This window comes from Cheilinus undulatus, linkage group 22 (assembly GCF_018320785.1).
Source record: "Cheilinus undulatus linkage group 22, ASM1832078v1, whole genome shotgun sequence".
Lineage (NCBI taxonomy): Eukaryota > Metazoa > Chordata > Actinopteri > Labriformes > Labridae > Cheilinus > Cheilinus undulatus.
In genome coordinates, this window is record NC_054886.1 from 17,253,880 (window position 1) to 17,280,455 (window position 26,576).

Sequence of the window (26,576 nt, forward strand, 5' to 3'; positions counted from 1 at the left end):
CAGACAGTATCAGACAGGAGAGCTGGAAACAGACATCCATTTTCTAATAAACTGTCCAAGACATGAAAGAGTTTGAGATTTTTTTTTCCCCTAAATGTAATGATATAATCCCTGGCTTTACTGCCTTCCCCAGTAAATTCAAATCCTACTTGGAGAGGAAATTTCAATGGTAAAACTGTCAGCTTAATGTATGTTACAGCATGTCACACAGCTAAACAGCTTTCTAAGCAAGATGTTATAATTTAACATGTTTACAAGCAATATATATATATTTAATGCTCAATGTATGAATCTGAATCATACAAGATGTAATAACATACATGTACATTCAATTGCTATTATTTTGTTCATATCTGTAATATAGTCCTAATTATTCTAATATTGCTGTTATTGTATCAGTATCATTTTTTTTCTCTGTAATGCTTTGGCCATAACATGACACATTTGTTTATGCCAATAAAGCATGTTAGAGTTTGAGTATTTCCTGCTTTAAACAAGGTCATATAAATACTTAAAGGTTTAATTGCCAAATATAGATTTTGTTTTTTCCTGTCAGTTTCATGCCAGTGGCAAAAGTGTCAACAAAAGTTATAAAAAATATATCCTTATATTTGGTTGGTGCAATGTTAAATGCCCTTTAAAAAAGCAACCAACAAACTGACTTAATATGTAGAACAAGGAGTTTTTTGGTTTTTTTTTGCAAAACATCATACAAAAGGTGAGATTATATTAATTTGGAGTGTTAAGTTGCACTTTTAATTTGTATGTTAGCATACAGACTGATCTGAAAACTAAAGGGTGTCAAGCCTTACACTTCTGATAAACTTTTTGCACATGACAGGCTTGAAAAACATGCATATGCTTAGTGTTGGGGCTCTGCTACTTACTGTATGTTAAGGATCAGGGAGAGCAGGGCAGGCTGTGTCCAGCATGTATGCATGCCAGTGATGGTTTTAATGCTGCACATCAATTTGGTTGCACATACTCACAAAACTGCAAATGCAAAAGTGATTTTCGATGGTCAATGACATCTGCATAAAAAAAAGGTTTCCAGGTTTCTCTTTATCAACTTTTCTCAACAACTGTCTGAACTTGAAAAACCAGAGTAATGTTGACTGGTTGGTATGTAGAGTATGTTCAACGAGTCTTACAAAAATAAATGTGGCTGGAAAAATGATCTGATACACCATTCAGGAATGGGGAACTACCATCAATCTCCCAATAATAAAACTACAACATCTTACCTGTTACCACACCCAGCATGGTTTTACATGGTACAGTTGGTGCATTGTTAAACAGTGTTTATTAGTCATTCCTTTGCTACCTTTCACAGCAGCAGACATGTGTTATGTATGGCAAATTATAAAAGGACTTGATCTCGTTAAGCTTTTTTTCAGCTGTCCAATCACTCAAAACACTTTTGACACTGCAGGTCACAGTTACCGATTAACACACTGACGGCAAGGCTGCTGTGTAAAGTGGCCGTCAGTTGGTCAGTGATGTTACGTGCATATTCACGTGTCCAAATCTATTATTTCAATGAATCATTGTGATGTACAAAGCCTAAATTTTTGTCATGTTGCACAACTTGTCCTAGCAAATGAACAGATTACCGACACTATTAATTACTTTTTACCTGGGCGAAAAATTATGACAGCATCAGGTTGGATGGAGGACTGACACTACTCTGGTCATGCTCTATATGTCCTTACATATTACCAGGAGCATGGGAAAATAACCTAAGGAAAAAATAACAAAGACCTAACCTTTAGGGCGGAGTATGTGGTGAGTAAGCACAGCCTGGAGTACTATCTGGGTGCACTGAAAAAACAGATTTTGACCCTTAGTATTTGTAACTTATAATTATTAAGTTTGTTTCACTGATTTAAATGTGTAATTCAATCCTTCTTATGTTTTTTGACTAATTTCAGAATGTGCTGTCTCCATTTCAAATGAGTTGATTTTAAGTAACACAATTTATTAAGTAACATAATAAAACTGTGTTCAAATAAGTTGGTTTGAAATGTGTTAAAATAACGTAAAAAAGTCGTGTTAACTAAAGTGATTTTAATTATGTAAAAGTAATCTCAAAAATGTGTTCAGGCTAGTTGATTTTAATTGTGTACCAGTAACATAAAAAACTGTGTTCAAATGAGGACCACATACTGCCCTGTCTGAGAATGCACTGAAAAAAATGTTTTGTTGATCCTACTTAATTTTATGAATTTTAGCAGTTGGACGGAATATGTTTATCAAGATCTAGATATAATTTTTTTGTTGACTGAACTTTATGGTTTTAAGTAATCTCAGATGAATAACACAGGTCATTTTAACTTAAAAATTTTGTGTAGTAGGTGCTAAAAATTTTTAAGAAAAGTCAACTTAACCTAGGTTAAACAGACTTGAATAAATGGAGTTTAATTAACTAAATTTTATCAATTTTAGTAGTTGCACAAAATAAATTTGCCAAGATTCCACATGTGTTTTTTTTTAAGTCGACTCAACTTATTATTAAGTAATTACAAATTAATTTAGTTATAGCATGTTTCTACTTCTCACAAGAATGAAAGGAACAACATGTGTCTGAGTTGTTGTTATAGGCATAATATTCTGATTTTGGACAAATGGGAAAAACAGACCTGCACAAGTAAAGCTGACAGCTGACAGCTTACTCACGCAGCTGTGATTAAATAACAGAGGAATACAGAAATATAAAAGAACAATGTAGATGTATACATACAGTATCCAAGCATTTCTTATTCTCATATCTTATAAAAATGTCATCAAGCTACTAAATCTCTCATTTTAACCCCATACATAGAACAGATTATCTGTCAGAAACTTCTCTTTCATAAGCATTAATGCATATAATTTGTCTAAATACCCCCAAAGCTTAACGCAGTAAATTTTAAAGGACTGTAATGATCAAATTAAAGCCTTCATTAAGGGTTATCAGATTTAACTGGAACTGAAATCTTACAAAGGTTTATACCACTATGTAACCTGTTACTGTGATTGTTTTTTTAATTACTCTTATTTCACTGGGTGTGCTCCTTCCTTCTTAAGTCTGCATTACTTCGCCTACTCCTATAGAGGGAGAGGGAACCTAGTTAAAATAATTTTTTTTCACAATTGTTAAGTTCCAGTTTTATTTAATGTTGATGACTATAAACCGTTGATTGTATTGGAGCACTGCATTGGACTCTATGGATCACCCTGTTCTATTAGATTGCCTTTGTGGTGTTCCCCAAGAGTCAGGGTCCACGTTGGTTCTCAGTCATCCAGGTCTTGGCTATTTCAAAGCTTGATCCAAATGGGGCAAATGGACTTGGTTAAAGTTCTTGAAGCCTCAATTTAGGACCTTAACCAAGTCGAGATGCCCCATTTGGATAAAGCTTTGGACATGCTTGTCCCATTGTTGTTCTTTATGCTATTATAAAATTACTGCATGCTACCACACAGAACTACAAAAAAAAATCCATGTTTTGCATTGAGATGTTCCAAAAGGCTAAAGTAAATTTGGACTGCAGTCTTAGTGGTCTTGCCTCCTTTGCAAGAAAGAAAATAAATAAACAAATATAAGAAAGAAAGCGCACAAAGTCAAAGAACTTTTTTCTGGAAATAGACTGTCTAGGATCCTCAAATTTCAATAAACATGTCTATATAATACCAGTTATTTTCCCTGCAGCCTGGCCATGAGAAGTCATCCATGCTTGTAGTGTATCATTTCAGTTAGATTACTGTAGTTGATTGTGCTGTGAAGCAATAATTAAAGGATGTGCCTAACGTGAATTATTGTTCACTTTGATCAAATTGTAAAATGTATGCTCCTCCTTAAGGTAGGGTGTAGCCTCGGCATGGGATTAAAAAGGGTCATAAATATTTCGAATTTGTAAATAAATTTTTAATCTGTAAGAACATTTTCGCACAAAATACCTTAGATCTTAACCTCTGAAGCTCAAGATTGGTGACAAGGTATTTTCATACTTAGCCCCCTGATGAAAAATACCGAGCTGTCTGAAGACGCTTGCAAACACACTTGTAGCATTTAAAGGTTTTAGTATCGGTTCAAGAGGGTAAACACTTCTCTAACTTTGTCTTATAAACTGCTTACATTTTTGTTTTTTTCGTAAATCTATTTTTCACATTTTAACTACATTCCCCAGCCCAGTAAGGTATGGAAACCCGCGAGTCCAAACTTAAGCCATTCGCCTAACCTGCTGCCCTCGCTCTTAAAGGAGACGTATTCCAATCAGTCGATGGTCCCAGTCGAAGAAACAAAAGGTTTGCTGTAGCTTTAAGAAGAATTTAGTGGCTAATATTTGCAAAATATGAAATTTAATATCTTTCGTAATCTTTTTGCGCCTTTAATTATGTAACAATGCTTACATGGTGACTTTAATTTAAAGAGTCAACAGGTCTTTGTGCTACCGGGGCCTTCGATGTTTTGCTAACCTTAATTTTTCTCCGCTTACAGTTAACTTTTAAAAGTATTTTAGGCCCGCAGCAATTAAAAAAAGCCTCAATGAGCTCCTAGCAGGACGAGGTTTCAGTCTCTCCCTCCAGAAAGGGGAAAGTGGGCACTCGATGCAGGCCGCTAAACCATCCCCGGACTCGACTGAGCCGTCCAGCGGGAGAGGAGGAGGTAAAAGGCGGGGTAAAACCACAGCGGCCTCCGCTGACTCTCCGCCTGGCACTGTGCGTGTTTTACGAAACAGAGGAGCTGTGTTTTGCAGGTCTAATAAGTCGGTGAAAGTCCATTGCAAGGAAGAGTCACAGAGTCTGCACCGTGGACGGGGGATACCTGCTGGAGCAACCGGCAAAAATGCACCTGTCCTGAAGTAAGTGTTGTTATCAGAGGCTCTGCTGTGAGAGGATGTCAACATCACTTAAAGCAGGCCTGTTTGATGCCAACAGTCTGAAGTGCATTATATCATTGCGGGTTCTTAAAGCCATATGCAGGTTGCCAGCTTATCGAAACAAAAATAAATTATTTTAACGGCATTTGTTAAAACCTGCTATCCTCAGAGGGGAATAAACTGTTTAATGTTATGTCATAATGTTTATATAATACATATAACGCACCTGGCTGTCATTTACTGTATAATGTCTCCCCCACAGACCCACAAAAAAGCAGTTGCCATCTAAGAAAGGTATCAAGACACAATTTTGTTCGGTAACACTTTACTTTAAGTTTTGTTTATAAGACTGACATTATGCTGTCATAATCATGACATGACACTTTTATTAATATGAATAGGGCTTCATGAATGTTGCCATTAAGTGTCATTCGCTAAATTTACCGCAAATGTCAAGTAATGATGACAGTGCCTTCCGGAAAAAATGACAATTCTGTGGTACAGGTGTCATAATTTAGCGAATGACACTTAATTACACTTAATGGCAACATTCATGAAGCCCTAGTCATGTTAATGATGGGTGTCATGTCATGATTATGACAGTATAATGTCAGTCTTATGAACAGAACTTCAAATAAATTGTTACCTTTTGTTCTCATGACTTTTTAGCATGGTTTTTGTCTACTTTATTTAATCAGTCTCTAAAACATTTACATTATGACTTTCAGCATCCCAAATCATTCCTGAAGCAAAGATGTCCAAGTCCAAAAAGGGCAAAGGGAGACCTTCAAGCAGAGCCAGTTGCACCTCACCTGCAGCAATATGCAAGCTAGAAGCAGAGAAAGAGACTTCAGCATGTGGTAAAAGAAAAGACCAGCCCCATTCTTCTTTCATGTTCTCTGCCATTGTCTAGACATTTTGAAAATAAGACATTAAAGGGATGTTTTGGTATTTTTGAAGGTGGGTTGCATACGATTCTTGGCAATTGTAGTAGTAGTAATAATAATAATAACTTAATTTGTGTTGCACATTTAAACAGAGGTTTACAATGACAAAAAGCAGAATCACAAATTAAAAAAACATCCTGATACAAGTATAAGAGCACAGCAGATAAGACAGAACCTAACAATGCAAGAACCCAGTTCCCGAAACAATGAACCCCAACATCATTATAACCCAGCAGATGCATTATAAAACCAGAGGACATATCAAATTTGAAAGACACTATAAAAACCCAGAAATTTAAAAATCCAGAGTAAAAATAAAGATGCAGAATAAAAACCTAGAATAACCTAGACGAATCCAGGCAACTCAGAAACCCATCAACATAAAAAGAGACCTAAGGACCAGAGATTTAAGAGCTTGTAAAATATTAGGAAAAGACAGAATAGAAAATAAATCAGTATGGATGAAAAGGATACAAACAATTAAAATATGTAGAGATGAATAAATCAGAATACAATTAGAAAGCTGTAAACTGTGTAAAAATGAAATAACAATAATCATCATCAACATGTAAAAACAGATATAAAAGCAAAAAGAGGTTAAAAAAAATGTACAGAAGGAGTAAAAAGCTCTCAAATTTAAAAGGAGCCGTGAAGATAGAGCAGCAATAACAATCAAACTAAGCATAAAATAGAGTGGAGAAGAACAGACATAAAAGCTCTAAGATAATTTTTGGGGAAGAAGAAGAACATTTAAGAGAGAAAATGCACTGATAGAGGGAGGAGATGGTAAAAGACATAGAAATGAGTTTTAAGAAGAGATTTATTTAAAAGACATCACTGATTCTGCATGCCTTACCTCCTTAGGCAGGTCATTCCCAGGACAAGGGGCCCTGATGGGTACCTTAGTTTTGAGTCTTAACTTTTGAATAACCAAGAGGTCCCAGCCTGCAGACCGAAGGCTGTGGCTTGGCTCATATGGAGTTAAAAGTTTAATTAAGTAGCTTGAAGCCAGACCCTTAAGTGCTTAAAAAAAATGAACAACATCTTAAAATCTGTCCTAAAACTAACAGGGGGGCAATGTAGTGAAGCAAAAACTTGGGTGATGTGATGCCGTCTATTAAAACCAGTAAGCAGTGGCATCAGACTCCAGAGATTTCAGTGAGCATTGCCACTCTAAGCATGACACTCATGAGGAAGCTAGGCTGTACAGATGGGTACGTTTATCCACATAATTTAGTGAGTTTTAGGTAAAGATGCGCCAAAAAACAATGTTGGTTCAACTGTACGCTGTATCAAAAATTTTTTAAGCATTTTATTTTTTACCCAGAAAGCCTGTGTTTAGCACTGTTTTGTAATACAAGCTTCAGCCACCAGCTACATGCTCTTCTGCCTCTGCGTATCTGATCAGCTGTTTTGGCTTGGTCAGAGACAGCAACAAACACAACTAAAACTAGTTATTTCACCTCAGTTTTCCACTTCAACACAATGTTTTCATAAAGTAAACGCATCATACGGACAGTAGCTTGTCTAATTATCAGCCATTAGAAGACTAAAGCAACAGCTGTAACCTTTCTTGTATGACACATTTCTAATCATCTTTCATGGTTTGGGTCGGCTTCTCCAATTTGTCTTGAAAAAGTTGAAAAGGTCCATTAAACACCAGTAAGGCAGGGAACTCTGGATGGGGAGTGATGCAGGCTGCAGGTATCTGTGAGCTGCTTTTTTTCTGATCAGAAATGTCCTGGAGAGGTGTTGGAGGAACTAAGTACCACTCCTGACAGCAGTTGCTTTCAGGGTTCATGGGCAAGGGCTCACAGTTTCCACACCTGCTCCACCAGGTAATCTGGGATCTCTCCTGCTGACCAGTTTCCATTAAAGTTTGTCCCCTCTCTTTCTTTCTACAGAGTCTCCATCTGCAGAAGTTGTTCCTCTGTGTACTACAGGTCATATAAGTATGCTCTTGTATCTACAGTTAACGGCATGTCATCAGCACTTGAGTCAAAACGGTCATTTAAGCTTTGTTTTAGCTTAGGTTGTTGCTGTTGTTTCCTTGGACGAAATCCAAACAGCTGACCAGACTTGCTGAGGCAAAAGAGACCCTAGCCTCTAGCCAAATTTTGCATTGAATAAAAGTGCCAAACACAGAGGTGAAAAATAAACAGGCTTCAAAAATGTCTGATATACAGTTAAGCCAACATCGCTTTTGGGCTCACTAGGTGTCGCGCCTAGCTTCCCCAAGCATGTCATGCTTAACGAGACAACACTCACTGAAATCTCTGGAGGCTAATGCCACTAATTGCCAAGTGCTTCATGCAACCCAATTTCAAAAATAACAAAATATCCTTTTAAATTAAACAAAAGCGTACACTTGAACCGAAATGACACTGTCATCATGTTTGCATTTCAGAAGACGAAAAAGGTGCCTTGACAGAAAGCAATAACAAGTGAGTTTTATTTAACTTATGACATGATCAATGCCGATTTATTCGTGTATTCATGAAAAAAGTTGGGTTTGAAAATGTAGATTTTACTGTGATGTCCATGGCAGTTTCTCAGATCCAGATGCCACAGCTGATGAGGATCCTCCATTCAGGGATGACCAAAATGACCTCAACGATAAACCTGAGACAAACATGTAAAATGCTCCTATAACAATCAGAATACGCTGTTCTTGATTTCAAAACCTCAGCATGATAAGTGTTAAAATATTAGCTTTAATGTGCTTTTTGCTCAAATTCTTAGGAAAAAAATAGAACAACATGCAATTTTGCAGACAGAATTCAAGTTGGAGGAATCAGACAAGGAGGCAGAAGATCTTACAGAGGATGAACCAACCAGGACTGATGTGCAGAGTGAAGCTGAAGGGGATGATAAGAAGAAATCACCAAAGAAGTAAGCATGATTTGGGTATCTGGAATGCACAACAGGGCTGAATGATGTTATGAACAATGGGTGGTTTTCATTTTTCACAGGTGCTTGAAGCTAGATGGACACACCTGTTGTTTTTATAGCACAAGGAGCAGAGCAAAATGTTTTCTCATGCTGCATTCCTTTTGCAGTTGTAACTCATATTACAACTATTTTTTCTGACTTCCAACATGGAAGTGGCACATTGAAGGTCTCCCTTAGGAAGTCGTTCTTTCACAGAGCACCCCAACCTTGACAACGCAACGTGGCTGCAAAGAGCATTAAGAGTGGTTAGGGTTAGGCTTTGATTTTGACCCATTTTCAGAATCATGTGCTGTTCATCACTGCATTTTTTAGCATTGTGTTGTTTTAAAGGATCATCGACTAGCAACTGGTTAGTTTTGCTATGCAAGATCGGCATCTATTGTTTTTCCAACCTGTTGTGGTTGTAAAAAAAAAAGGAGAGCAAACAACTGGGAAAACCAGGTTTTCAGATGGATTTGACATCATCGCAGTTATGACCCACGACTTTATGACTATAAAAGGAACGCATGGTCAGTTCCCCATGAGAGAAATTAAGAACACAGATATCAGCTTTCTTTTCTCCAAATTAAACCCCAGCCATCATTCATAGTGAAAATTTTGTTTCCTTAGATTTTACATTCAATCATTTAAACACATTTTAAAGTGTATTAGTACAGACATACCAGAACCTTGATTAGTATATTGTCTGTCTTGTCATGCAAAACATTTGTTCAGTATCACTAATGCCAGAATTACTGTACATGGCTCCGCCTTGGGGCTGAGGCAGTCAAGCTTTTGTGGTTGGTGCCAAAGTTAACGCACAAGCAAACTTTGCAAGATACGTGACGCACACTAATAAAGAACAGCAGTCTTACCTGATGAGTCATTAGACACACATTTTCTGTCATGGTGACAATGATCATCTTAATTATTTGTATCGTTGTGAAACAAGTCATTCAGTTTATAATTAAACAACAACACCAACCTTGTTGTAATCAAGCAGTGCACAAAGAGATGAGTCCTGCTGGTAAATGGCAAATGAGCTTTTGGTAAAAGGATGAAAGTTTATATCAGTTGTGTTTCAAACTTTAGCAATCTGTTTTCATCTTAGGAAGGGAAGACCTCAAAAAGATGGCACAGCTTCCCAGCCACCAAAACGAAGGTAACAGTCATAGATGTGTCCTCCCAAAACATGAAAATCACTACTAGGATGACTAACACTAAAAGTCTCTTTTACAGAAAAAAGCCTCCTGTGCAGTATGTCCGCTGTGACATCGAGGGCTGTGGTACGGTCTTGGCCCACCCACGCTACTTACAGGTATGCCATCATGCTAGAAATATTGCCATAGTAAGGTGCTGCACCAACTGAGAGCGCTCCAGTGAAGGCTAAAGTTAAAACTAGGCATGTGACAGTAATTGTATTTCCCACAGTGCCGAGTTCTTTGGGGTTAAACTGCAGGTTTGCCTGAACTTGAAAGGCTGGTGGCAAGAGAGGATGCAGGAAAACTCGATTGTTTTCTTGAAATATCTCTTCTTTTAATTTAATTGAAAGTCTTCATCAAACAGAAAAGGTTGAAAACCTGAACAAAGAATGACAATTGGCAAGAATTTCACATTACTAAATGGGAAAAAAAATACCACTCAATCTGTGTAATAAGATAAAAATCTGTTCTACTATTTAGCTCTTGGCTGAATCACAATTTTCTCTCTAAATAAATTACAACTACGTCAATAGACCAAGTTAAATCCAAACAAATATAGGTATTTAACTTTGAGTTAATTTTAGATTTTTAAAAAAGAAATATTGCTTAAATTTATTATGTAAGAGACGTGGAATTCAAATTTAAATTTAGGCTGTTACATCAGAAATGCATTGGTACTTTATTCATAATTCATTTTTTTCTAATCACTTGTTCAGTTATTTTAATTAGTATTGGTAATATTTTAAAGCTATTGAAGCAACAAATTCTAAATCAAAGCCTTGAAAAAATAGCATTTATACGCAATTATTTTAGCATTTAATTCTAATATTTCTTTATTTCTCTAGATAGAAGTCTTGTCATTGCATAAATACAACAAAACTGCACATACCCCTCCCAGCAAAAAGACACAAACAGACAAACTCAATCATCATATAAAGTCAAGGTACAGCAAAGTTCATCAGTATAAAGTGCATGAGTAAAGAAAATAACAACATTTAAAAACAGTATTGCTCAGATCTTGAATTGTTCATGGTATGTGTTGATGGTTTAGAAAGTGGATGGCTCTATTGTTAGATCATGTTTTGAATTAACTTTACATTTAGAAGGGGGAAAATGTATCAATAAATCTAAAGGTAACTTTAATAATTAGCTAAATTAGTTTTTAAAAGTATAGATCAGGGGTAGTCAATTAAAATTCAAAGAGGTCCAGTCAGAAACCAAAGGTTATTAAACCAAAGGTCCGGAACATCATAATGTTTAACTTGAGTTAGTGTGATATGTGGATCTGGGTGCGATTTCAGGGACTTGTTGCGCTGATAAAATATGAAAATTTCTCTACAGCTCACCCATTTCTCTAGAGCTGGATATTGTTAAGAACCTCATGATTCAATTCGATTTCGATTCTTTAGGTTGTGATTCGATTCGATATCAATTTAATTTGATATTGATTTAAATGCTTCAATGTCAATTCAGTAAGAAGTAGAAATACACAAATAACCTGCTGACAATTTTTTAATAATTATTTTCATGCCCATGTGAACATATTTGGTAAGTCACCTCACATTTTTGAGCAATAAAACATCTGAAAATAAAAATTTGCACAATAATAACTTATTTGTGCAGATGGAGTACAAAAGTAAAAAACATGACAGTTGGTTATGGTTGGTTGTTGTTTGGTTGAGTGCGGCCTCCATCCATACAACGCGAACCAAACGCAAAGCGACCCCCACTGGCCAGGAGGTGAATCGATTCAGAGGATTTGCTGAATCAATATTGAATTGGGGAGGAAATATTGCGATGCATCAATTAATCGATATTTTTACCCACCCCTACATTTCTCCATCTGTGAATCTCTCCTTTAGGGCCCTATGAGATCTGTTTTATTTTTTTCCAAATTCCATTTTAATATTTTGGAATTCCGTTTTTTTACCTTTTCACTAATTTTATCATAAAAAAGAGTGCCCTGTTTATGTAAATGAATAAAATGTTCACTAATTAAATAGAAAAAACTTAACTTAAAACTTAATAAGACGTTAACATTAAAGTTAAATGGTTAAAAATAAACCTGTTACCAAAACTTTTCTTTATTCTCACAGTCCGTAATACCCCTTTCCCACCAACCGAAAAACCGGTTTAAACAGGCTAACAATCAGCTCTTGACGGCAGTGGGAAAGGCTCTAATAGGCATTCAGACCCTGCAGTGGACACGGGTTTTTATCGGCTCGCCTCCAATCGGCTCCAGTGGGAGCATCACACCCGGGTGAACGCAGGACATGCCTACATCATAATATCACGCCCGTAACTTGGGGCAACGAAAAGACGCCGGCAGCTGAGGGACGAGCATTGTTGTTTTTTGGACTCATCGTGTGAGATTTATGTGTACGAGACGGCACAGCACCGGCAAGACAGCGAGATCAGAGAGCTTCTATTGATCCGTGGAGAAGAGGAGATTCGGCGCCAGGTCACAGGGACTGTGCGAGACACAACTATATACAACAACATAGCTAAAATGTTGAATGAGTGTGGCAACGACTCTCAGGGAGAGTCTGCCATTTGGTGATCCTTGGTATAGATTATTGAATATTGACAGTATTTTAAACATTACATTTAATCTACAATTAAATGTAATTAATTTTAAATAATCAGGCAGAATAATCAACCTAAATTATACACCAACACAAAGTACATTAAGAGAGATCAAATAAGAAGGTCTACATGTAAACTAACAATATACATATAAAAAGAAGAATAAATAAATAAACAACACTAAATGTCTATTTGTTCTGTTTGGCTTGATGCATTACGCTGTTGGGGTCAGGGTTTGGTGCACATTGTCCTGTAGCGAATATGTCTGAATGGAGAAAACAGGCAATCACACGCATGACTGTAGTCTAGGCGGCAATAGTGCTTTCAACTGTTTGCTGACAACTTTTTAAAAAGCAAATGAAGAGGAAAATGTAGGCGCAACGAAATACAAGGAGAAGAAAAGTTAGCTTTAATAGCAAGAGCAGCGGAGTTACAAAACTTGCCAGCTTCTCATCCTGCTCTTTAGCTTCTCTGCGGGTTTTTAAAGCCACTGGATGTGAAAGCAGGGGGTCAAAGATATTACTGATACTAATATATTCTAAAGGCTTTATGCAGATATTTAGAAGTAGAGATCACTGTAGTATACACTCTATCAGTGTAGTATACTGAAGTTTTTAATATGGATGCCAGTATTCATCTGTTTAACTTTGTTTTGACTTATATCTGCCTTGTTTGCAAACATCTGCCATCAGCTAAATCATATATAAACAGATGTGAGTTAACAGTATTTATCTGTGGCATGCAGTCAGTTTTATGCTGGCATTTGATATATCTATGCCTTTGCCAACAGCTTACAAATCTTTCTCTCATTTTTTTTATTCCAGCACCATATAAAGTACCAGCACCTGCTAAAAAAGAAGTACATGTGTGATTTTCCCTCATGCGGACGCTTGTTTCGACTGCAGAAGCAGCTGTTACGCCACGCCAAACATCACACAGGTGAAATAACAAGAGTTTTAATGTTTATGAAGAGTATTTAGATTGGAACCAGGCCAAGGCCATATGTTCAAGGAAAAAAAATAAAGCAACATTTCTGTGCAGCTTTAAATGCCTTTAAGCAGATCAACAAACTTGTTTTTTCTGTGTCTTCATGTGTGGTTTGTTATTTTTTTGTTTTCCTTTCAGATCAGAGGGATTTCATCTGCGAGTTCTGTGCTCGAGCCTTCAAGAGCTCCCATAACCTGACTGTGCACAGGATGATTCACACAGGAGAGAAGCCGATACAGTGAGTAGGATGAAGATTGTGCACTGCCATGCTCCAGAGGGCGCTGTGAATGAGGAAGAAGTTAAAAAAAAAAATATTCAAGCTGCTGATTTTGCTTAGTTGGCAGAGCAGGCATCCCACATGCAAGGCTACAGGCTATGTGCAGATCTGTCTTGAGTTATAGCGTAAAGTCCACACCAGACCCTACATTGAAACCAGTCATAGTGTCATTGTTTGGGTGCACCACGGAGATGTAAGGCTCAGCTTCCAAACTAACCAAAATAATGTGTCAGAGAGGAAGTTTTCACTTAATTTTACCAATCAATCAAAAGCCTTTTTCTAATCCAGTGTTGTTACATTGCTGCTTCTTGTGTCTAATTTTCTCTAAGCAGGCTAATAGCTCAAAATAATATATGCCATTAATCCTTAAACAGCACCGAAAGTGTATGGAAAATGTGACCAAGCATTTTGCTCAGGATGATTACTAAAGCCTACAGTCAAAATCTAGAGCTTTTTTAAAATAACAACTCTGAACTAGAGTGGTAAAAATCGTCAATAGCAGGAGATAATATAACAATGGGCAGCAAAAACTATCCATTCATGGAAAACAACAGAACGCTCTGCTGACACCAAACATCTGATAAAATCCTTTGTCATCCTACAAGCTATCCAACCTTTTAAAGTTATCATACATACTTCTGTAGTTTACAAAATATTTTACACCTTGTACAGGGGGTCTTAGAAGTATTAAAAGATGATAAATTAATGCAGCCAAAATTAAGGCTTTCCTTAATTACTTAATTACCTAGTAATTACATAACTATTACATTACATTACAATTACATTACAATTTTAAAATAAAAACATAGTAATGTTAAAGTAACAAGTATAATTATCTAATGATTATTAAGAATAAGGTAGTAATAACCTAGTAATAACTTGGAATTTTACCAAAAGTATTTACCTGGTAATAATATATTAATAATCAAGCTATTCCTCTTAATATTGTGGCATTAGGTGGTATTTTACTAATCAATTTATTAGAAATAAGATGATAATTTAAAACTGTTGCTTAATAATTCCTAGATAATATCTTTATTTTGGCCCATTAATTAATGTGAGTTGTTCCTGAATAATTTCAAGTATTTTTTAGGTACCATATTTTCAGGACTATAAGTCGCTCCGGAGTATAAGTGGCATCAGTCAAAAAATTAGTCATGAAGAGGAAAAAAACATACATAAGTCACACTGTACTATAAGTCGCATTTATTTAGAAACTGACACACCGTTGTCCGTGCTCTGATAGAGAGGCAGTTGCGTTGCTTGAAGCGGTAACACCAAGAAGGCCCGCCGGCAAAGTCATTTATTTTCCTCTCCTTGGCAACTACCAGGGCGTAACTGCACCGTTTACAAGCCTCTCCCGGCAGCACGTTGTTCAAGCACCCATCTGTGTACTTGTTCTTCCAGTTCTGACCATCTTCCTTACAGCCCGCGAGTAGCTTTCTTTGTTTTCTTCATTGCAATAAGAGTAACCTCTGCTTTTTGCCAGTCCCTCACAAGTTTCTCACTCTCTCTAAACTTTCTTTCTGCTGCTTGATTACCGTTTTCGTTCAATTTTGTCAGTGGTACAAGAGCATGTAGCATATAGCATATAGTTGTCACCGTGGTTGTCAGAAGCCTAGAGCGCCCTCTCGCAGCTGTAGACGGCAATGTTTACTCCTTGTGCATGTCAGTCAGTATGAATTAACATTAAAAAACATGTTAAATTATATATATTTTGATATGTAAGTCGCACCTGACTATAAGTCGCAGGACCAGCCAAACTATGAAAAAAGTGCGACTTGTAGTCCGTAAAATACGGTAATTTCTGAATGCTTTCATTCATCATTTCTTAAAAACTTGCTTCATAATACATTTGTCACTTTTAGGATATTTCTGCATATTCACCCAGTGAGTGAGCCCTTTCTCCTAAATTCCTGCGTAATTTTGATGTATTTAAAAAATCCAACTTTTGTCGAGTTACATTAAAGTCATAATACAAGGCCATTTTGTAGATTACATAGAAATTTCTTGGGAATTATGGAGAAGGCGCTCACTTTAATTTAGTGGGCCAAAATAAAGAAATTACCTAGAAATTTCCTTCCTGATACGATTATGATACCTAGATGTTTGGTATCGGCTGATACCAGCATGAACTTTCTGGACTGACTGTGCAGACTAGCAAATTATTGTAGACTTATATTTGACTCAGAACATGGCTCAACAAATAGAATCCTAAGTACAGCATCTCTGTGACCCTAAAGTAGTTTTCCTGTTGATTATTGAGTTTTACTGCTAAATATTAATATAAGAATACAGGGGGCTCCATCACAGGCTCTCTCTATCTCATGCCATTATGCTCTATTTGGGTAACATGATGTGATTACAGAACAGCCTGTAATTGGCTGACAGACCTTCACAAAGGGTGACCAATATGGCAGTTAGCATTCGAACTAGTGGTAATAGATGATCTTAATTCTATTAAAATGGATTACAAGGCTTTCAATACCAGGTTTACTGGTGTTGATTCAATCTTTAAAGTCCCCAAAGTCACACGAGTTCACTGAAAATGCTGTCGGAAGGGATTCAGGCACCAAGAGCAGCAATGGTAGGGCACAACGACTAGCTTCAACAGGAAAAACAAGTAAGAGGCAATGATTTATGGTTCAAAAGTTATTTAACTTTTGATAAACTATGTCACATCTTGTTGTGTACGACAGCGGCGGTCTGGAAGGCATTTTAACAATCACATTCAGAGAAAAACTGTCACGCAGCCACCATTCTTTGCTACTGCAGTGGGTCCTTTTTTTGCTGCTTCTTCTCTGCTCCAAAAACGGTAGCCCCATAGACTGTTGCCCCATAGACTGTAGCCAGTGCATGCGGTGCTTTCCGGAAGCGAAGAATTGATTTCCAGTTTATAGCACTAACATTTTGCATGGCTAAACAAAGCAAAATATAAAGCTAAACCAAACCGTATCCTGCATTTACCTGCATTTTAAGCAGTATTTGATGTATTTCCGATACTGGTATCGGATTCAGAACAACCCTATTGGGAATTATCACGAAACTTGATAGAAAATGATTGTCTTAATTCTAAAACAATTACCAGATAAAATACCACCTAAATACAGTCACTCTGCTTGGGCACAGAGCCGTTCAGCTGCATCTGATCAGAGGCATTTTTTTGGAGATGCAGAAGTTGGAGATGATTGTATTTCTTGTTAGTGGGTGTGGCTTCAGCTCATTGAACGCCACGCCCACACCATCCTAGAGCAGATTTTACTGCCTCATTTTTCATGATTTTGAAGTTTGATTTTAAAAGCTTAGAGATATTATTCATGACTGAAATTTCGCCTGGTGGTTCATGACACAGTGGCCTGTCATACAACAAACCTAAAATACAGATTTGTTTATCACTGTACAGGGACTTTAAGCCTGCGTTAAAACTATCTAAGCTGGTGCAACACCTTAAATGTTAGTAGAGCGTAAACTCTGCCCAAAGTAAAAACTTGCTTTTAAGCGAGGCTGTGTTTGAACTTCGATATAGCTGGACACTTCAGCTGCAGGTTCAACTCCCAAAATGAGCCATTTGTGCCGCGTTTTGTTTCTCTTCATCTGTTTGATCAATTAAAGCAGCAAAAAGCAGGTCAAGGCGTGTTCACGGGTGTCCAGTTAATCACATGGGAAAAAGTATTTCAGATCACACGTAATTATTCATGTTCTTAAATAATCCAAAGATCCTTTTCTTTATGCCATTCTTAATCAATATTGGTGTTGCTGGCAAGCACAATCTCAGATTTTTGTACATAAAGGATTGTTGCAAAGAACTACAAATGAGAGTTAATCCATCTTTGCACTTACTCTTAGCTATTTAAGCCTTTCCTGTCATCACTCTATTTACCTAAGCTTATTTTCTTCAATCCTTGCTGTTCACAGAAATAAAAGCACAACACATACAGTGTTAAGCAGAGCTAATCCAAGTCTGAATGGTTACAACGATTATAAATGGAACTTATCAACAATCTTCCTTTGTTCCCAGTGATAGATTTCCTTTTTCTCTTTTGTTGCATTACTGTGTTTGCAGTTTATGTGAACCAGTCATTCAGTGCCGTAGGATTGTTGATTATCAGGGCAGTGTACCGAGCACCAGGTGTCCACAGTCTCTGGAGACTTCTGGTAAAACTGGTTTGCCTTCACCCTTCAAAGCCTGATACCTCAAACAATAGCCAGAAAATTCTAGCTTTTGGAAATGTGGAAATGAGATGTTTATTTAACTGAAATCCAGAAAAAGAAATAAGGCCATACAATTTCACATATACATTTTTTGTATCACATTTGATACATTAGGAATTGTTTGAAACTGATAATCCACTGGAGGGCATTTTTATCATTTATATGATTGCATACAAAAGTTTTTTTTAGGAAATTGTTAATCATTTTGATTAGATAGAGGTATCAAAAAAGTGTGTATCAAATACGATAAAATTGGCTTCAAAGGGTTAATTATAGTATACTTACCTAACCAATTATTTATGACAGTGTTTGCAGTTTATGGGAATCAGTCATTCAGTGCCGAAGGATTGTTGTTTATCAGGCCAGCGTACCGAGCACCAGGTGTCGACAGTTTCTGGAGACTTTTGGTGAAACTGGTTTGCCTTAATTATAGTATTACTTGCCTAACCTATGATTTTATGGCTAACAAACTGTTGTCAGGTATGCTCTTTGTTTTTTTCCACTTCTCAGTGGGATGGGAGGCAACCAAGTAAATAAACTCGATAGTTGTTTTAATTTAGTTCTGATTTACAACTTTTGCTACAATTAGACACCTTGTTACCTTGCCTTTACACTAAGCCAGTAATACATTTTGTGCCCCTATTTTGGTAAAATTTTAAATGCAGGTCTAGTTTTAATGGTGTAGGTTTGAATCACCTTTCACTGAATTCAATTTCTGAATCTGTCTTTTTATGAATTGTTGTGAAACAGATGTTTAAGTGACCAAAAAAGCCTGAAATTTGAATCAGTTTGGATTTTCCTTTGTGCTTTGTCTCCCCCTTGTTGCAGGTGTGAGATCTGCGGCTTCACCTGCCGACAGAAGGCCTCCTTAAACTGGCACATGAAGAAGCATGATTCAGAAGCCTCCTACCAGTTCTCTTGCTCTGTTTGCAGCAAGAAGTTTGAGAAAAAGGACTCAGTTATTGCCCACAAAGCCAAGAGTCACCCTCAGGTGCTCATAGCTGAAGCTATGGCAGCCAACGGGGGCTCGGTTATAAGGAACCCCACCCCTGTTCAGGAGACAGCCATGGTGCTAACCCAGCCTGGCACTCCAGAGGAAAGCCAGGAGGTGGAGGATAGGACCCTAACTCCCCTGAAGCAGGTAGCTCCTCCACTCCCTCCACAGACTCAAGTGGATGTTCCTCAGGGTCAGTATCTTCAGCTGCCCACACATCATGTGATCCCACAACCCCCCACCTTACTACACCTCACCACTGCACCTCTAGCTCCCAGCACCCAGCTCATTCAGCTCTCCACACTCCCCGTCAGCACCATCACAGCTATTCCCACCCCAGAACAGCACAGTACCCTCGTCACACTGAGCTCCGTCACGACGCTCGCCTTCCCGGCTCCTCAGCAGGAGGTTCAGTGGGGAAGGGAGGCCGAGCAGGAGGCACAGTTGCCCGGGGAGGGCGAGCTGTGGGACAGGGTGGTGGTGGGTGGCGGGGAAATGATGTGGGAAGGAAACACAGAGAAGAAGCAGGAGGATGAAGGGATTGTTTGGGAAAGAGAAGGAGAGAGACAAATTTTGGTGCAGTGTGCCGAGGATAATCAAGGAGACTTAATTTAAACTGAAAGACTAAAATGTTTTAAAAATAAAGAGAAGACTGAAAGAGGAAATTTGATAAGCTGGCATCTACTAAAGATAAATATTTCCATTTCGTGTGTAACAGGAGTCATAAGCTTTTTATCACACAGACACTCCAGAAATATTTACTGTAAGTGTGGGGTAGAGGATTCAGGAGGCATGATAAAAAAGATGCCATTTAAGATGGTGGACTTGCCAAACCTTAAATTTCAGGAGAATTTAGGGCAGTAATGCATTCTATATTTTAACCAACATAATATTAGATTAAACTAGGACTGAACAAATTTTAAAAAAAGATGTAATTGTGATTATTTTTACTTACTACATATTCATTATAAATTTCCTTCTAAAAGGGACTGACTACTTTTAATGTAATTCTCATGTAGATAAAGAAAACATACAGAAATAAGGAAAGTAGATTTTTTTTAAATTATACTAAGAAAAAGGCACTTGAATGTTTGCATTCTGTGTAAAGCAGTGGTTCTCAACTGGTGGGTCAGGACCCAAAAGTGGGTTGCGAAGCTCTTTTCAGTGGGGATGTGTGTCTGGGGGAAAAATTGTCAATGAAACTCTATAAAACATACATTTTTTGTCCTGTTTCGTTGTTTTGTTACACCTTTTTTACTGTCATAGGCCCAAGCTCTACTATTTTTTAGTAAATACATCTGACTGACCAAAAAAAATCTCCAAAATTTGGGCCACAATTCTCTTTGAGGAGTTGATGGTGAGCCCCGTGACTCAGCCAGTTGAGAACCACTGGTATAAAGCATAACATTTCTGCTGCAAAAAAGTACTACACTGTTGTTATGACACACATTCCAGGTTTACATTACATTTCTGTGATTTTAAAATTGCAGCAGGCCATATTGCGTTTTAATCCAGCCCTAGCCCATGCGCTGAATTCATCTGTTGATGTGCAGACTTCCCCATTAAAATGTACTCCTGTCGCTGCTTCAAAATCTTGTTAAAGTGTTGATGTCGCTCAAAAACATGTTCTACCGTCACATTTATTTCCTGACGTCATTACCAAGAAGCTGCCTTTACACTGGCATGTAAAAACTGATTCAAGGGAATCTCAGCATAACTTTTGAGACAAAGAAAGCAGAGGCAGAAGAGGGGTGAGGCAAGGAGCAGAGGTACAGTCAGTGTTTTGGGGAGATAAAGAGTAGCAACTTACATACAAGTATGCTGAGAATTCAGTCTAAATAATGTGAAGAGCAGAGTGAAATCTAGATCTGTGGCTCCCAACCTGGGGTCTGGGCCCCCCCTGGTGGGCGTGAAAGATTTCAGGGGTTGCGAGACCCTGTTCTGCTCTGATCTTATCAAAATTAGATTTACAGGTATAATTTTTCTAATATAATTTTTCTAATGAATCATGGTTAGAAATATAGTGTACACAGGTGTATTAGAGCCACCCTAAAAGAAAAAAATGAGGATCTGTTAATTTTTTTAAGCAAAAAGTGAAACAGTTTGGAAAACAACCAAACATTTTTGTGTATGTAGGCTTATCATATCTATGTGAACTTTTTCCTGGTGGATCCTGGGGGGGATTCGCTTTTCTTAGATAGAAGTAGGGGGTCTGTGAGGACAAAAGGTTGTGAACAATTGATCTAGATAATGTATAAACTAGCACTGTCAAACGATTACTATTTTTAATTGCGATCAACCTTTAGGCTTTCTGTAGTTAACTATTTATCTCCCTTTTCTTTGCTGCATTTTTAAATTCCACTATTTTGCAGTCAAAACTGTTTTTGTTTGATTTTGTATTTCTGTAACTTCTTAAACTCAGGGTAACTGACTTCCTGTTTGGATAAAGACCTGCTTTTATTTTAAAAGAAAATAAGGATCTTTAGGTAGATAGAAGATTATGGCATGAATTCACTCACAGAAACTTGTTACAGATTGAAAATACTAAACATTAAGAAGGTAAATGTTTGACATCGGGGGTTGCAGACATCTTGTGGCTTCTCCTCTGAGGTTTTAAAGTGAAATGAGACATTAAGGAGCACTGGTGGACTTATTTTACATCACAGTGGCTGTAGTCGTTAAACCAAAGTGGGCTGAGGGTGCATAAAGCATGCGATTAATTGTAATTAAAAAGATTAGTTCACTAAATAGGGGCATTAATTATGATTAATACACTGCTGACAGCCCTAATATAGACATAAATATAAATACATTTTTATATATAATCAGTTACAAACAGGATTTTATAATCTGTAATTACCTAGTAGTCATACATCTGGTATATGGAATTCATTGCAATTAATTAATCACAAAGTCTGTAATTAATTAGATTATTTTGGTAATCGTTTGGCAGCTCTAGTGTAAACTTTAAAGAGGTAGTGAACACTTTAACATTTTTTTCATCTGTACACTGAGGTATCTGACTGAACTATGATAAAACACATCAGTGTTGTTTTTATAGCTGAAATTTGCACCAAACTGATAAAAATCTGGATTTTACGGCTTTTAATTAGCTTAAATGGACATCTACCTTGAAAAATCTCTTCTGAAAAGGTGGGGCTTATGTGACGTAGAAACCGACCATCAGTCGGTTTCTACGTCACAAACTCTATATAAAAGGTAGAGCGTTAACACCTCTAACTGACGTTACCATTCAGAGACCACTCCCATCCTCTCCTGCCTGCACTGTCTCGGCTCTGAGAGCTCCGGCTATGGTAACGCCGCTGCTGGAGCCAATGGACTGAACAGGTAGTGCTCAGAACCACCACGGTCCACCACGACACTATAGCCTGCATCAGGGCGACTCTAGAGGCGAAAACTCCTCCACTTTCAAAGATCGCCATGAGGCAGCAGTGCTGTGGGACTCTGTCTGTCTCTCTCTGACAAGGGGACATCACTGTCACTCCCGCCTCAACTGGAAAGCCCCGTCCTTTTCCCCTCCTTCCTCTCAGAACCAGACTGCTCACTTTCAGTGCATTTTTTGAATTACAGAGGTGGGCAGAGTTAGCTCTGAGCCGGGGGTCCACTTACACTTTAATAGAAAGTTATAGAGTTAACACTCAGCGTCAGGGATTTTTACACTATAGAAACAATAAAGTAGAACCCAAACACTTATTTCAATTCTGGATGAATATTTTGTAACTTATGGGTTTTGCTGTGTTTGTATAAATTAAAGTTCATTTTCTTTTTTTGAGTTGACAAAGACTTGCAGGGTTGTTCATGTACCAAAAGATGTTATGTAATCTGTTTTTGGAAGTTGAATGGATTTAGGGCATTAAGACTGTTCATTTTCCTGTCAGGTGGGAAATTAATTATTCATCATTGTTTTGCTTTTACTGAAGGTTTCATTAGAATAAATTTGAAATGCTCAAACTAGAGGCATTTTAGAATAGCAAAGATGTGATAGATGACAAACTCTGCGGGAGCTGAGAAGTGTCAACTCCTTTATTTTTTGTTCTCAGTGCATTTTGTTTTTATCTTTTATAACTGTTTGTTTTTTTAACTATGCACACAGCAGCAACCTTGAATAATAAAATATACCTCTGTGTACTTCCACTACTACTGAGCGCCTAGAATTATTCATTGTACTATCTCAGTTTATTAGAAAATGTGTCGCATTACTACAATAAACAAAGATCTTAAGATCATTATTTTTTAACTTATTTTTTGCATCATTGCAACAAAAAATGTATAAACAAGGAAAAATAATACAAACCTGTGTTCTTAGTCATTGGGCAATAAAGATGAAGTCAAAGGAGAAACACCTCTCCTCCCTCCTATACGGGTCATTCTTAATTACGGTCCTTTTAGAAAATCCTAACACATTCTGAGAAATATTTTAATACGTTTAACTTCTCCATTGTGTGTAGCAAACTTTATGATAGCAGCTGTGATGAAATTATTTAAATCATCTCATGTTTTTATTGTTTCAGTCTAACAGAGGAAAGCATCATTTACATCACACCACAAAAAATGGTGTTTTTCAAACAAAATTAGGAATATAACCTGTGTTTTTAAACATTTAATGACTTACACACAGATGTACTTTTTATTTTCAGGATTTTAAAGATAATATTTTCCTGTTTTGTAGATGACAAACACCTTTTAGCTGTTTTCCTGAAGACTTTCAATCATTTTTTTCTCCATAGTACAGTCATCAGTTTTCTATTCCCAGACATTAGTTGTAACCACGACTGCCAATTTTCAAAACTACAAATTGTATAAGTATGACAGTGTTATTTTTATGAATTTTATGTACAAACATGTCTTGTGATGGAGTTGACATTTCGTGGTGAAAAAAAAGACTGCACATGTTGGAAATGACGTGACAAACAGCATTGCAGAACAATGTTCATTCATACTATCCCTCATCAATTTTGAAACATTACTTTGTTATTTAAATTTAAAACATTAATGCACATTAAATCAGATGGCAGAAAATAGCTATTTCTGTGCTCTCTATGTGCTGAAAAAGTTGGACTTGCTGTTTGAAGCAAAATAAAGAGAGATTAAGGTAAGAATGGCATTAAAAACAGATTTTTCCATCATAAAATTATGTAATACATTGAAAAGGTAACAAATTGGAATTGTAACATTAACATTAATTAAATATGACTATCTGAAATGAGAGCTGTAAGTTAAGATTTAAGTTAACATACAGTATTTTCAGTGATATAAGCTAAATAAAATGCATTTGGCATTGCCATTCTTATCACACTGTCTTTCCCATCATGATAGACAAAGTAATGGAAATGACTGCTGTGGAAATGACAATTTATCATTTTTTAAAATTTTAAACTCATGCTAATCTGTTTTGGAGTTACCATGAAATATACTAAAAACAGACAGTAAGAAATGTTATTTTTCTCATTATTTTTACAAAAAAATATGAGCTATTTTGAAATGGCAACCAATAAACATACTCTGTTTTACCTCTAATTAACCTTGTTTTTTTTCTTATTTCAGTTCCTTCCATGGAGCTATCTCTGCTCTCCAGGCATGTGCTCCCCTGACACGTGACCATTGCTTTGGTTGCAAGAACACGAACCCTACAAACACTCCCTGGAGTTACATTTTGTGGTGGAAATGACAGTGACCCTGAGGTATAGGTGTTCTTTTTATGAAAAAAGACATAAAGCACTAATATATCTTACAACACATGATACATGCATTTATAGTTCAAATCAAGGTGGAGAAACATCTCAGCAAAGATCCAGAGAAATGAGAGGAACCTGATCTAGTTTCAAGTGTTTGGGCAAAGAGTCTGAATACTCACATCAATGTGATATTTCACTTTTCTATTTTAAATTTATTTGCTAAATTAAACAAACAGTGAAAGAATAAATTAATACATGTGCAAAATATATTCAAGCTACAGTGATGTAAAGTAAGTCCACCACTGCTCCTTAATGTCTCATTTCACTTTAAAAAATTAACAAACAGCTCAGTGAAAAAGTCAAAAGTCAACTGCATCTTTTTAACGATCACTTATTTCATTTCAACCCAAACAAATTCTTTTCGTCTGTGGCTAAGTTCATGTTAAAATCCTCTAGCTACCTCTAAAAGCAGGTCTGCATGCAAACAGGTCAATTCAGGTCAGGTCAAGTCAATTACCCTGAGTTTAAGAAAGTAGAAAATCCAAAATTACACAAAAACAGTATGAAATGCAAAAGTGGAATTTTAAAATTCAGTAAAAAGGGGGCAATTAATCACGATTAATCTACAGTTAGAGGCCACCATATCGGTAGTTTATTCTAGTTACTAACCCTCTTCTCATTGGTTGTAAAGTGTGCTGCAAATAGCTTACACACCATCAAATGTAGGGAAAAGTTTTAATGTAGCTATAAATGTTTTGTCAAAAAGGTATGAAAATGTTGTTATCAAGTTATGAAGCACTCACCCTCTCATCCACATGACATAGAAACAGCAGCAGTAATCACATCAGGATGATGATGATGTTTGTCCTCATAAAAGCTGCCGGCTTTGCGCTCGTTACAGCAAGCGTGAGCTCCTCAGTGATGGGCACGCGATTCTTGGGATGCTTTTCTGAGCATAACACCTACACTGCAAATGATTAATTAAATCAAACTGCTCGTGGCCGTTTTTAATTATTTCTTTCTTTAGTCATAACATACATATAAAAAAGAGACTTGTTTCTTGTTTATTATTTATTTTGTTTTAGAAAAGAAAAAACACTTGTTTTTTATTTATTTGTTTTTTTTTAAGTATCAGTCAAATACCAAGTGAATGAAAGGTGATTATTTTTTTATTTTTATTTTTTGCAAATATTTTTAAACAGATTGAGATGATTAAAGCCAGAAACTATTTTATACTCACTATTTCTTTGGTCAAATTAGAGTTTCACAATGGTAAGCATCCTGTTAGGGTCCCACAGTGACAGGAAAAGCCTCCCATTAAAGAGACTTTTATTATGTGGATTGATGGGTGGGCCACATGTGTGACGTTTTTAGGGAGATACAAAAAGCCCTCTTGTGCGTCCCCCTAAAAACGCCCCTGTGGCTTGCGGAACCAATTAAATCCTCGGCTTTGCGTTCCTGCCAACATGAGCACCGACATGAACATGCCTCACTGTCCCTCTCTGTGAGGATCTTTGGTGGGTTTTTAAACCGAGCAAGTATCCCGAAAGTCTCTGCGTGTCAATAGCGTTTCTCTTTCCGCTGCTAACATTTACGACGTCGGGGGGAGGGGGGACTCATTTCAGTGCTCGGTGTCCATCCAGCTCGCTGCTAACACACCTATTCAAACGGGGCTGGAGTGCAAATGGCAGAGCAGGAGGAGCAGAAGCAGATAACCGAGCTGGACGCGCCGGTGCCTGGCGTGTCTCGGACGGGGAACGCGGTTGCTCTCGCGCGGCTTCTGCACCACGAATGTACCCAGCTGCTCCAGCTTTACGTGAGTTATCAGTTTACACGGTTGTTATGCTGCTTACCTCATGCTCGTCAGGCGGTGGGACCCACTCCC

The 26,576-nt window shown here is 37.2% G+C and overlaps 1 protein-coding gene across 6 annotated transcripts; it reads left to right on the forward strand.

Annotated features, from left to right (window-relative positions):
• The first annotated feature begins 4,214 nt into the window (after window positions 1-4,214).
• Window positions 4,215-24,658, forward strand: LOC121504606 (E3 ubiquitin-protein ligase ZFP91-like). 6 transcript variants are annotated; one of them, XM_041779530.1, is made up of 13 exons: window positions 4,215-4,284; window positions 4,478-4,841; window positions 5,122-5,153; window positions 5,588-5,719; window positions 7,711-7,758; window positions 8,214-8,250; window positions 8,355-8,441; window positions 8,549-8,698; window positions 9,849-9,899; window positions 9,977-10,055; window positions 13,350-13,464; window positions 13,651-13,750; window positions 18,830-22,788. In XM_041779530.1, exons 2-13 carry the CDS (start codon window positions 4,588-4,590, stop codon window positions 19,608-19,610), a joined length of 1,866 nt encoding a protein of 621 aa, XP_041635464.1. In that variant the 5' UTR covers window positions 4,215-4,284; window positions 4,478-4,587; the 3' UTR covers window positions 19,611-22,788. The 6 variants fall into 6 exon arrangements, with proteins under 6 accessions (XP_041635464.1, XP_041635469.1, XP_041635467.1 ...); XM_041779535.1 differs by adding an exon at window positions 24,561-24,658 and having other exon boundaries at window positions 4,225-4,841; window positions 18,830-19,188; XM_041779533.1 differs by having other exon boundaries at window positions 4,225-4,645; window positions 4,737-4,841.
• Window positions 24,659-26,576: the final 1,918 nt, after the last annotated feature.

What these genes read in the sequence shown, in the direction of transcription:
- LOC121504606 (XM_041779530.1), top strand. Translation starts at nt 4,588, where the DNA reads ATGCAGGCCGCTAAACCATCCCCGGACTCGACTGAGCCGTCCAGCGGG. An exon ending in TTGACAGAAAGCAATAACAA is followed by an intron (nt 8,251 to 8,354) that starts GTGAGTTTTATT and finishes TGTCCATGGCAG; the next exon opens with TTTCTCAGATCCAGATGCCA. An exon ending in CCCACCCACGCTACTTACAG is followed by an intron (nt 10,056 to 13,349) that starts GTATGCCATCAT and finishes TTTTTATTCCAG; the next exon opens with CACCATATAAAGTACCAGCA.